The sequence below is a fragment of the Dendropsophus ebraccatus genome, chromosome 4 (assembly GCF_027789765.1).
Source record: "Dendropsophus ebraccatus isolate aDenEbr1 chromosome 4, aDenEbr1.pat, whole genome shotgun sequence".
In the NCBI taxonomy this organism is placed as follows: domain Eukaryota; kingdom Metazoa; phylum Chordata; class Amphibia; order Anura; family Hylidae; genus Dendropsophus; species Dendropsophus ebraccatus.
Genome location: NC_091457.1, coordinates 56855699 through 56868945, shown reverse-complemented (window position 1 = coordinate 56868945; position 13247 = coordinate 56855699). Strand labels below are relative to the sequence as shown.

Below are 13247 nucleotides of genomic sequence, written 5' to 3'. Positions count from 1 at the left end.
TGATTTTAGGTCTGGCCCTAAATGAACGATCAGCCGACGACACGATCGGCTGATCGTTCCCTCTATTCCACCGAACGATAATCGGCCAGATCGGGCCGATTATCGTTACTGTGGAATAGGGCCTTTAGCAGCAGGAAAACCTGAAGAAGCCAAACAGGAGCAGTGGAGTCATAGGGGTAAGTAAATATAGATTTTCTCAGGTATATAACTAGAATACCTCTCTAATATAACAAGACCATGTGGCTTTTAAAAAAACTTAGAAGCACATCTGCTGGTAAATTTGGGTTTCTTCATGAATCAGAAGGACATGTTCATTGCCTTGTAATTCTATGGATGTCTCCTATATGTTTATATAATGATGAATCAATCTGTATGCAAATATCTAAGGTCTGTACAGAGGATTCAGTGCATATAAAAGAGGTAGAAGATTCTGCATGACTGCAATAAGAGATGACTTTTATAAATATAAGTAAAGAGTGAACACTGTTTCTATCTGATGTCTGCTATGACGGACTCCACAGCTGTTCTAAAACCACAAATCCAGGCACATACATGAAGCTGGATTATTTTTATCACAGAAGAGTAACAAGCAATGACTGCTTTGGGTAAATGGACCCTAACTCAAAGAAAATTTTAATATAATAAAATTGTTGTAAATACCAACGCTCATTGGTCTTGCAGTTTAAAAAATTAACATAACCTACAATCTTTTCCATGTTACCCAATTCAACAAGTAACTGTTACCTATAGAGACAGGTTGTATGAATCTTTTACAATTTACATTTGATGCATAGGCACAGTATATGCTGTAAATATCTGAGAAGGAAGCAGTTGCACCTAAGGCCTTATTCACACGTCCAGTGAGCTTCAGGGTCCGTGGATGAAGTCTGCCATCTACCTCCCTGCCCACCCGTGGTGCGGATAGTAAATCCACAGCTTGTGAATTGCGGGTTTTCACCATAGAATTATTTGCATATAAGTGGCCTCATTCATACTTTTGGTTTTGGCATAAAACAGATAAAAATATATAACGTAGATATATGCCTCTCTTTATAACACTCCTGATTTTGGTTTATAAAAACATGAATACTTATCAATAAATGAGGCCCAGTTAGGTGTATGAAGATCTTTCTGCCTGCTGTATAGGAGTGTCTTTTGTGTCTCAGTGGGTATAGTACACTGTACATTAATATACATGTTTCTTTATTCCACAGAGAGGTATGTTTGCAGGAGGCAGGATACGCTGTGAAAAAACCTGCCATGCCTCCGATGCCGGCACGCACCAGGCAAGCATTTCTTCCAGCAGTATTTTGATTGCAATGCAATCAATGCTGGAAGAAATGCGTGTCTGCTAGATATGAGCGAACCTGCCGAGGTTCGGGTTCGTATGAACCTGAACTCTCGGCTTCTGATTCCCGCTCCGAGGAGAAGGTGGATACAGCCTGAGGACCGCCTAGAAAACTGGGATACAGCCTATGGCTGTTCATACAAACCCAAACCTCGGCAGGTCCGCTAATCTCTTGTGCCTGCATAGGAGGCGTGGCAGGTTTTTTCACAGCGTATCCTGCCACCTGTAAAACATTATAGTTACCCTTTAACAGACACAGCAAAACCGTTTAAAAACAGGAATTGAAAATGGCACTTCACAACACTTATGTCTATTGATCTCTACCATTGGACATAATGAAACCATTGGGACAACGGTAGAATTGTCCTACAGAACCATTTATCTGAGCAAGATTTTTTTAATTCTTTATAGTGTCAAAAAAAACTTCTGATGATATAGCTACAGTAGATGTTTTCTTGGTATTAGTGATATTATAGCGGCTTTGACTCCCCTCAGCAATTTCCAAGTCCATCATCCTTTTTCAGCTTTAACCCACATATCAAAGAGGAGCTAACACTGTTATCGGAGTTTTAGTAGCCTCCTTCCACAGAGGGTTTTTTTTTTTTTTTTTTTTTAAAGGATGCCTTAACCACGTCAGGGTGATACCCAATGGCTTCTGCCTGCCCTGTAAGCATAGATAGAGATCTATAAATGAAGGCTGATGACTGGTTTTCTATAAAGGAGGTAAACCTTATATAATTACCCTTAACCCCTGTAATACACACTGCAGGCCATTTACATTCATTCACTTTAACCCAACATTTAAGGCACTCCATGACTAGTAGAGCAAAATATGGCTAGAGTATGTGAGTCATACAGCTTTAAACCAATACACATTGCAGCTTTAGGCTTATCAAAAGCTAAACCGTTCTGGAGTGTACACCAGCATGTACAGGTGAAAGAACTAAACCAAATGGGAGACTAAGTAAATGTTATAGGCCAGTGATTTGGCCATCCTATCTTTATAGGAGAAGTCCCATTAAATAAAAAAAAAAAAAAGGCAGAGGGGTGCGGGAACATAATAAAGTATACTTGCCTATCCTCGTGCCCCATAGCACCACTCCCAGGTCCAGCTGACAGCTTCTAGCCTCCTGCAGCTCTTTCAGGTGCAACGCTCCTTACCTGGCTGAGCAATTTCCCGCTCAGCCAGTCAGTGACTAGAGTGGGAGTGGCTGAGCGGGCAATCGATCAGCCAGGCCATGACAGGCCATGCAGCTTGAAGGGCCAGATATGTACGTACCTGGATTCCAGCTAAACATGACCGCTGGCAGCAGTCAGCAAGACAGGAAATCAGCGTCAAAGAGGCAAAGACTGGTAAGTATGCTTTGTTTATTAAGTTCCCACAACCCCTGCCTGCCTTTTTTTTTTTTACTTTAATGGAACTTTTCTTTTAAAAAGGTATTCCCAGCTGGGATACCTTTTATCCATATTTAAGCCACAATGGAGGGCCCCCCACCAACAAAGGCACTTCTAACATATCCAAAGGATATAGCAAAACTGCTGACGCTAAGAATATGCCAATTCAGTTAAACACTCAAAGCAGGAGGCAAGACATTAGAAGTAGGGCAGCATCCAAATCTCGGTTACAAACTTAGAACATGCAAGGTCAACAGCAGCTACATTGTCCATCATTTGCTTAACAGCTTCATAACAGAAGCTATATAAAAAAAATATATATATTATCCTAATATATGTTTCTTCCTTTGTGAAGCTGTATGAAGATAACCTGAAGACAAGGCCCCAGGTTTGGCATTGCACCTTACCTGGAATTCTGCATTTGGTAACAGAAAAAAAAAATACAAAAAGTACACAAAATGTAGTGCATCTAGTCAATGCTTTGTACTGGCACCACCTTAGTAGGTCACCGTTTGTCATCTTTTACTCCACCTATACAGACCTCATTCACATTTGCTAAGTTTGGTCAGTATTTTGTATCAGTATTGTAAGCCAAACCCAAGAGCTGAGCATAAACAAAAGGTAAAATGGAGTAGGTACAAAATCTCTAGAAGTTTTGGCTTCCAAATACTGACCAAAATACGTCCAATCAAATACACATTTCCACCGGTTTCAATTAAAGCTGAAATGATATGTTCCACTTAATTGCACAGATTTTCTGCTTCCTCTTTAAACCAGTTTCTTGTTTCACTCAGGGGGGTGTTTCTTGTTCCATTCAGGGTAATGCTTCTAGTTAAAGGCTTGATCATAGGGGTTGTTTGGATTCCACATCCTGCTTTTTCTCATCAATTGTATCGATCTCCGTGACAACACAGTTGAAGATCAGTTGGGTCCACTTTGTAAGAAAAGCTAAGATGGGGGCAAAACAGGTTCATTAAAGGGACAATAAACTTTAAAATTTTTACTTATTACCCAATTGTACAAGTCCCATTATGTACTGTAAAGACTTACAATGGAGCCCATCTCCTGAGTCTGATCAAGCAGCAAGTGACGCTCACAGCCACACGCGCTTCCCAGCTATATCTATATGTTGTAATAGTCTCTGCACTTTTGTCAAGTTGAGTTTTTTTGTTTTTCTTTAGATGACAGTAATGTTTTAAGGCTGGGAGTTAGGAGTGGCATAAACCAAACCAAAGCCACATACATCTGATGACACATTCTTGTTAAAGGGGTTTGCCACTTCATAGTAAAATTGTGGAGTGTACAGTATTAGTAGATGTACTCACAACACTTACTGATAGCAGCTCCCTGTGTACCTCAGAATCAGACACTTTTTCTATAGGCTGTGCAGCCCTACTCTGTAGTGAGTGTGTCCATAAGATGGAGGAGCATGTGACCATGCCCCGCCCCTTAGTGTCCACCAAAGGCATATAAAAGGATCAGTGGTGAACATTGAAGGGGTTATCCAGCACTAAAAAAACACATGGACACTTTTCCCCTACTGTTGTCACCAGTTTGGGTGGAGTTTTGAAATTAAGTTCCATTGAAGTAAATGGAGCTTAATTGCAAACTGCACCTGAACTGGAGACAACAGTAGGGGGGAAAATGGTCATGTTTTTGTAGCGCTGATAACCCCTTTGAGGGGGTGGGGGTCATGGTCACATGCTCCTCCATGTCGGCCGACCATCTTATGGACAGAATCACCATAGAGTAGGACAGCACAGCCTGGAGGAGGGGAGTCTGATTTTAGCTCTAAGAGGTACACAGGGAGCTGCTGTCAGTAAGTGCTAAGAGTACACTGAACAATTTTACTATAAAGTGGCCAACCCCTTTAAGGATACTAAATGGTAATAGGATGTATACCCTTAGGATAGATGCAATTTTTCCACATTATGGATTACTTTTCTAAACCCTAGAAACATCAAGTAAGTAATAAGACATATTTCCTTACCCAATAATTTGCCAATACAGGGCGGCCTTTTAGACTCTGGTAAGTAGACTCCCATGAGGTAAACTGGGACTCCAGAAAGAGCAATGCCAATCCCAATGAGAGAGTTCACAGTATCACTGTACAGTGGGACACAGATCAGGAACAATGTACATAGGCAGAACACAATGGGATAAAACAGGCTGAGCTGAAAACAGAGAATAAACCACCCATTAACACTTCAGATCCATTATGGCAAATCTACATGGCAAAAGATGGGACATCCCAAAAGTAATGTACAGTGCTTTCTTCATTGACACACATCAGATGTCTGCTTAGTCAGTAACCGTGCGTAGCAACGATTACTGTAGAATTTGCATAACACACTGAAAATGAGATAAAAGTACAGTATTTTTGGAGCCTGGTGCTAAAAGATTCTACAACACCTGAACACCTGTGGAGTCAAAATAATAAAAAAATATAAACCGCTGGTAGTGTCACAGGCAGAAATGCCATAGTTCGATACATTATCATCATATGACATTTTGAGTACTTTGGATGAAGTAGTTTTCCAAATGTGGACATTTATAGGAGTTACTATAACATAAAGCCCTCAAAGCTGCTTCAGAATTAAACTGGTATCCAATTGTCAGTTTGGGATATAATCTTAAATCTGAAAGAACTAAACTAAAACTAGTAAGGCTGGGTTCAAACTGCATTTTTGCAGTCTGTAGAAAAGATCACTTTTTTTAATGACCTCTATTATAAAGTAACCATTTAAAAAATGACCCTTTAAACCAGTGATTTTCAACCAGTGTGCCGCGACACATGGTCGGATGTGTCGCGGGGAAAGTTCCCCAAACTATGGTGCCCCTGTGAAACAGGAGAAAACAATGGAAGAGAGAAACATGGGGATGGGGGAGAAACAGGGGGGAGAAGTATGGTGGAGAGAAGCACAGGAGAGAAGTAGGGGGGAGAAGTATGGTGGAGAGAAGCACAGGAGAGAAGTAGGGGGGAGAAGTATGGTGGAGAGAAGCACAGGAGAGAAGTAGGGGGGAGAAGTATGGTGGAGAGAAGCACAGGAGAGAAGTAGGGGGGAGAAGTATGGTGGAGAGAAGCACAGGAGAGAAGTAGGGGGGAGAAGTATGGTGGAGAGAAGCACAGGAGAGAAGTAGGGGGGAGAAGTATGGTGGAGAGAAGCACAGGAGAGAAGTAGGGGGGAGAAGTATGGTGGAGAGAAGCACAGGAGAGAAGTAGGGGGGAGAAGTATGGTGGAGAGAAGCACAGGAGAGAAGTAGGAGGGAGAAGTATGGTGGAGAGAAGCACAGGAGAGAAGTATGGGGGGGGGGGGGAAGTATGGTGGAGAGAAGCACAGGAGAGAAGTAGGGGGGAGAAGTATGGGGGAGAAGTATGGTGGAGAGAAGCACAGGGGGGAGAAGAAAATAGGCCCAGGTTTCACACTGAGTTAGGATAAATACATTTAGAATCTATATTATTAACTATATGTATAATATGTACTGTTTTAGTGTCATTTTGTGCCATTTTGGTTGGTGGTGTGCCCCGGGATTTTTTAAGTATAAAAAAATTGCACCAAAAACGCAGCGATAAAAATGCAGCGATAAGTTACGTGTGAAGCTACCCTTAGGCTGGAAACACACACAGCAAGTTTTTTTGAAAACTGCCACTGCAGTTTTGTGCTAAAAACAGAAATGGATTTAAATTGGATGGCAAAGAGAGGACTTGAACTTCTTTCCTGTTGGATCCTCTTCTGGTTTGGGCACAAAAACTGCAGTGGGAGATTTCCATAAAACTGCTGTGATTCCAGCACAGAATATACAGCTGGTCATCCCCTCCCGCTGTGTCAGTTTTCCCTAGGGTACTGTAGATCAAGCTCGCAGTGACAAAACAGTATTACATATGTGCACTGACCTTCACGGGTCTAGGCTTGTCAGGATCCTTCCAGCGTAGATAGATCTGTCCGGCAATAGATAATCCAACAAATAGCCAGTAACTGAAGCTGTAATAATTTATAAGCTGGAAGACATCTTTTACAGACAAGTAGACGAGGGTAGCAGCACACTGCAGAGGAGAACACAGGAACATTGAGAAACAGTGATCTGTGCATCCTGTAAGTCATGTACCCCACTCAAATTACATCAATATAATATATTGTGCTGCCTCTTACAAAGCACAGATTGAGGTCAGTGCAAATACCCCATAAATACACATGTAACCAACCAACCAACCATGTTCCAAACTGCTAACACTGTTATGGTGTGTTAAAACCAGGCATGCTAGAGAAATGGCTAATGTAATTGATTTTAGCTACTTTTTGACCATAATCAGATTTATGCGTGTCAAAGGTTTCTTTAAAATCACATCAAAAGCCACAAGTCACCATAAGAGCACCTAAACCTTTTGAACACAGAATTTAAAAAATTATTATTAATTAGTAAAACTTCCCCCTGGAAATAAATGGAAGATACACTGGAACTGGTTTTCCCATACAATTCACAACACACTGTTTATAGTCAATTCCTGGTAGCAGCCTACAAATCTTCACTTTTACATAATTTCCAAAGAAACTTTAAAAAAAGTGTTACTGGATTTCAGTGCTGTGAGACTTCAGATAAAAACATGAGAACTTACATTGAAGAGAAGGGCAGAGACTGGTGTGAACCTCTCCAGGTGTATCAAACACAGCATATCAGGGAGATGGCCTTCTCTTGCACCGACAAAGAACAGCCTGGAAATAGAGAGAAAAGTATACCATGACGATATCATACCCAACCTTCACTTCTAGAATCCCCTTAAAGGGGTTATGTTGTTAGGAAATAAAATATAGTTTAAATTAGGTTTTTAAGTTACTAATACTTAAAGTGAAGTGGTTAGGTAATATATGTTGCCCTATTACAGTGCAGAATATGATATAGGAAGAGAAGCTGGGCTCTGTGATATATAGGTTTATATGAGAAGGAGCAGAATTTAAAAGTAAAGAGTAACCCCTGACAGCTCACCTAGGAGATTATGATTGTCCAAAGCAAAAATGTGACCCAGCCCCTTTAACCGCCCGCAGCCCCCGAAGCATACATTACCTGCTTGGCGCAGCGGCTGTGTGAGGCTCCCGCTTCCCCTCGCACCCCATCAGCCAATCAGTGCACGGCAGCACAGACTGGCTCATGGGGACTGACAGGAGCTGGGAGCCTCACATGTAATGTATGCTCAGAGCCAGGGCTGCGGGCGGATAAAGGGGCTGGGTTACATATCCGCTAGTGGAATGAAAATTCCGCTGCAGATATGTAACCCCATAGACCTTCACACTACCAGGATCCGCAGCGGATTTCGCTGCAAACTCACAGCGTGAAATCCGCTGTGGATCCGGTACGTGTGAAGCTACTCTAAAAGGTAATTTTCTGATCTGTAGCAGCTGCTGTGAACATCACCTCCACTAACAGGCGTGACAGTATCACTTTGGGCATTTCAAGGAAATATTCCTTTAAAATAGCTTAAAAAGGTTCACAATAAAAGTTGTTATCCGTTGTAAAAACACTTGTACCCCCTATCTTTGGCCTAAATAAACATGCTGAACGTCATCATCAGAGCAGGGAGAGCACATAATAGTGTTAAGTTATTGATACCACCAATAGGGTGAACTGAGGTGGCAGTGCTGGACTCAGCACGGTGAGTATTGTGTACTTTGTTATTTTGTACTCAAAGCAGACCGTATTTGGGGGAAAACCCCTTTGAAGTGTCACTGTTGTTATAACTTTCAAAATCTAAATCAACAGTAGATGTGATATAAAGCAAGTTTTCAATTTACATTCATTATTTTTTTAGTTATAAAAAAGGGGCACTTCCCGTGTTTCTTTTTTTTTTTTTTTTCAACCAACACAACACAAAAATCTGCCTTTAGCAGACTGGACCTGGATTTCTGGTAAGTTCCACTTTGTTTTACAGCATGAGAACAAAACATAAATAAAAATGATGATGAATGTATATGGCTAACTTGCTTTATTTCACATCTACTGTTGATTTAGACATTGAAAGTTATAATAACAGGTACACTTTAATGAAAAATTAAAAGAACCAAGTGGGGCATTTATCAAGACCAGGTGGTTTATGCCAGGCAGAGTCTTAATAGATCCCCCCTCCCTCCCAAATGATTTACCCAGTGTTTAGGCATTTTAGTTAGCAATTGTGGCTCCCTTGACTCCCTGGAGTTGACATATTCTATAGGAAGTCTACAGAGTCAGTCTCCTGCAGCAAGGAGGGGGCGAGTAGCATCTTGTAGAAATTGGTGGGGGGGCAAAGGTTCAATCAAAACTAGTTTTTTTTTTCCCCATCAGGCAAGCCACTGACTATTTTGTATACATTACCGCATATTAACCAAGATGGAGCTTACAAGCTAGTAGCACTGTATGCTGCCTCACTTTACACTGATCATATAATAAGATACAGACAGGCTGATTTACTTAAACTTTATAATAGCTGTGCAGAATTCATACATAGATCATGGTCATAGATCACAAAAGGCAGACTGTTCTCCCTCTCCCTAGGTTCTCTGGGTTTCTGCATTACTGAAATTGTTTATTAAGACTGAAAATAGCATGACGTGCCTCCGCCAGAAAAGCACAATTACCGTCACAAGACATTATTTATAGCCATTTGTATGCAGTACAGCATGCGGATGTATAGGTCATTCTGCTCAGAGCGGCTGAAGAACACTGCAAGCCTAGGCTTACAGTATATCACAGGCAGAACTTGGGCACATTTTGTAATGCCTATATTATGTTTTACTGAGCAGAGGCAGACACTAAAACATCATCTTTTTTTATCGGCTACTATTTTGTAACTGTAATTTCTTTCCCATTTAACTTTTTGTACATTGTTATGGGGGCTGCCATCTTGTCTGAGCTTTATTTAAAAGGAGAAGTCCAGCGGGTCTGGGGTGCTTGCAGTGCGGGCACGGGGAGTGGTAAGCATAGTGTCTTTTTTATATTCCCCCCCACCCGTTGCCTGTAATGATCTTTAACCCCCCTCCCACCAGACTTCTCCTTTAACAACATTTAATGACATGCTTTACAGCAAGCCTCCTGGACATAGAGGACAATAGACATGACCTGTCTCATTAGGGTCAATGTGAAACATTACTGAGCGTAGTCTGTGACCTTTGAAGAGGTAATTTCATAAAGAGCTGCTATTGGTGTCATCTGTTGCTGCAATTCTGTACAGATCACTTTACAACAGCCTCCTTTTATCACCACATGAAAAACATGAAGTCTCAACTTCGTTTTACACCCAGTGGTGAGAATGAAAACTGCAAGTCTTCAGGACTATTTTGTAATATACACAGTAAAATGGAAAATTAGAGAGAAAAAATATGAAACACAGAAACTAATTTTCTAATGACACATTCTCTAAGAACGAATTGACAATATTATATCTTTACCTAGAAGCAGCAAGGATGGAGGAGTTTAGACCACCAAAACAGGAGAGGGCCACAGCCAAGGGAATTGTCCAACTGAAAATACCATACACCATGTCGGCAAACGTCTGTTCTGGCAAAGAGTGAAATAGTCATCAGAGCAAGAAAATAAACCACGTTTGGATTAACCAAAGACTTTGGGGTCGATTTATGTAAAGTTGTTTTAGTTGCCCCTAGCAACCAGATTCTTTATAACATGAAAGGTGGAATCTGATTGGTTGCCGGGGCAACTAAGACAATTCTACTTTATACCAGTTTGATAAATCTCCCCCCTAAATTCTGTAGTATTGGTTAGCTGTCCCTCCTCCTAGGCAAGGGTGGATTCACACCTGCATTTATCTCATTTGTGAACCAATCTTTCCATATAAAATGAATGGATAAGCACAAACTTATGCAAACCAATTGGAAAATGATCAGTGTTTTTTAATGGTCAGTTTGCATTTTGGCTGCATCCATTTGCATTTCAGTTTATATTCCCTCCTAGTTTTTCACTTCAGCGCATGCTCAGTGAAAAAACTGATAAAGGATGCCTTGCATATGGATGTAAAGGGGGAGGGGGGAGAAAGAAAAAAAAAAGAGAAATGTAGTTGTGGCAGAGGGTAAAACACTGGTGTTAACCTAGCTTTAGGGTACAAACACACACACCGTATACGCAGCAGATACGCAGCAGATTTGATGGTGCAGATTTGATGCTGTGTTCAGTTGTTTAGATCTAATCTGCTGCATATCTGCTGCGCATCGCAGCAGAAAATACGCTGCGTATACGGTGTGTGTGTTTGTACCCTTGGGCTATGTTCACACTGCGTATGAATCCGTCCGTAGTGTGAACCGCAAATATGCGCACGTAGTTTTGAGGTTGATGCGTTCGCTTGAAAGTATACAATACACGCCCGCACAGTGCACACTACGTATGAGCTTACGGCCGGATCGTATACAGCGCCGTGAAAAATGAACAAGACCATTGTTTGAGGACGGAAATGTTGAAACTCACAGCCGTGGATTTCCATGCGGTCCCGTACGGAGTACTTATTTCAGCCAAAATGAACTTAATTTTTCGATCTAAAAGGTTCTGTGTGGTTTACGGGGCTGGGCGAAGATTTCCAAGTAAATGACCTGCCTCAGATCGCTTCGAAACAAGCTAGGGAAGCATAACTGTACTGCGGGCGTATGTTCGCGGGTTCATACGCATCCGGCCGCATGTCTATTTTTCCCACGCCCGTAGTTTCAGCCGCACATGTACAGCGGCGTACGATCTACGGACGGATTCATACGCAGTGTGAACATAGCCTAAGGGTGCGTTCACACCTACAGGATCCGCATCAGATTTGATGCTGTGTTCAGTTAATTAAATCAGATCAGCTGCGGATCCGGTAAGTGTGAACGTAACCTAAGTTTGATGGTGCAGATTTGAATCTGCAGCAGATTTGATGGCCCAGAATTGATTTGCTTTGAATCTGCAGCTTCAAATCTGCGCCATCACATCTGCTGCAGATTCTGTACGTGTGAACGCACCCTTAGGGTAGCTTCACACACACCATATTGCAGCGTATTTTCTGCTGCGATACGCAGCAGATTAGATCTAAATAACTGAACACAGCATCAACTCTGCACCATCAAATCTGCTGCGTATACGGTGTGTGTTTGTACCCATTGGGTTGCTTCACAAGTTCCGTATCACAGCAGATTTCTTGCTGGGGATCCGCAGCTGATTTGACTAAATGAATGAACACAGCATCAAATCTGCACCATCAAATCTGCGGATCCGCAGCAGATTTGACAGTGTGGATTTAATGCTGTGTTAATTAATTTAGTCAAATCTGCTGCGATATGGTACATGTGAAGCTACCCTAAAGCCTAGGGCAGCAGAGGAATGTTTTTTGGTTTTTTTTTTCAAACTTATTTACTTTCAGCATAATAGCTATGTAGGTGTAGTTACATAATCGAGTAAACAGAAGCACAGCGTAGATACACTGCAGCATGGCTAGTTAAGAGTATGACAACTATAACAAATAATATATTGCCCGATTGGATTTAGTCAATAAAAAGACATATGTAGAATAGTCTTCCCTATAGTCCAGCAAGTCCAGTATAGTCCAGCAAGGGTTCGAGGAATGTTTTTCCCGCTGTGGGTCAAGGTCCCTAAGGGGTCTAGGGGAGGGTACACAAAAACTTGAATGGATCTATGGAGACCAGAAGAATGTTTTCTAACTGCAAATTTCATGGCAAACTGTTCACATCTATCATTAGGTTAAATACGCTTGCAAACCCCTCTGGCAGTGACACGAGTTCTATCTTGTAATGGAATATCATCTTCTAAGCTCTGAAGACATTGAACATATTCTATACATTGTCACAAGGTCTTTAGTATGTATAGGAGGTGTAAAATAAAAGTAAAGAAATTATTTGTGCAACCTCTTTCATACACATAGTTCTGAAGCAGTTTTTAAGCAATTTCTATGCCAAAATCTGAAATACCTCACAGGTTAAACAGGGCTAAATGGCTGTTTTGGAGTCAGTGTGCTTTCTATCTGCTGATAAGGGGTGGTGAGATCATAAGGAAGCTTATTGTACTCCTCTCCCTGGAATAATCTGAAAGTTTACAGGGACAGGAGGAGGATAATTTATCCTTCTCTTATCTAGACACAAACCAGAACTAGGGTCTTTGGTAACATGCAAATGATGCATTTGCATGGACCTGTAAAAGTAACACTGATAATGCATTTGCATGGACCTGTATAAGTACATATAACCAATAAAATATTTATTAAAAAATAACCAAAAGTAAAAAAAAAAAAAAAAATTATAGAAATTTAAGTATTAACTCAAGAGGATGCAGGGGAACCTAGCAGCAGAGGGGGTTCATGGAACACAAGAGGTTAAACCGTTATGATAACAATAAGTGTATATTGCACACTGGCCCAATGTAACATAGTAAAGCGCCAAGTACGGAACAGTGCAAAAGGATCAGTGGCAGTACACAGTAGCCTTAAAAACACATCAGTATCATATTAAAATATATGTAAACATCAAAGAATAATAGTGAGTACCATGTG

The 13247-nt window shown here is 41.2% G+C and overlaps 1 protein-coding gene across 1 annotated transcript in view; it reads right to left on the bottom strand.

Annotated features, from left to right (window-relative positions):
* Positions 1 to 1195: 1195 nt before the first annotated feature.
* Positions 1196 to 13247, bottom strand: part of SLC7A6 (solute carrier family 7 member 6) — a 37773-nt gene continuing 25721 nt past the window's right edge. Inside the window, exons 6-10 of the mRNA XM_069965906.1 lie at positions 10159 to 10262; positions 7359 to 7455; positions 6639 to 6788; positions 4734 to 4917; positions 1196 to 3691 (exon numbers count right to left, since the gene is read on the bottom strand). Coding sequence (XP_069822007.1) covers positions 3588 to 3691; positions 4734 to 4917; positions 6639 to 6788; positions 7359 to 7455; positions 10159 to 10262 — 639 coding nt within the window. The 3' untranslated portion in view covers positions 1196 to 3587. The remainder of the gene's footprint in view (positions 3692 to 4733; positions 4918 to 6638; positions 6789 to 7358; positions 7456 to 10158; positions 10263 to 13247) is intronic.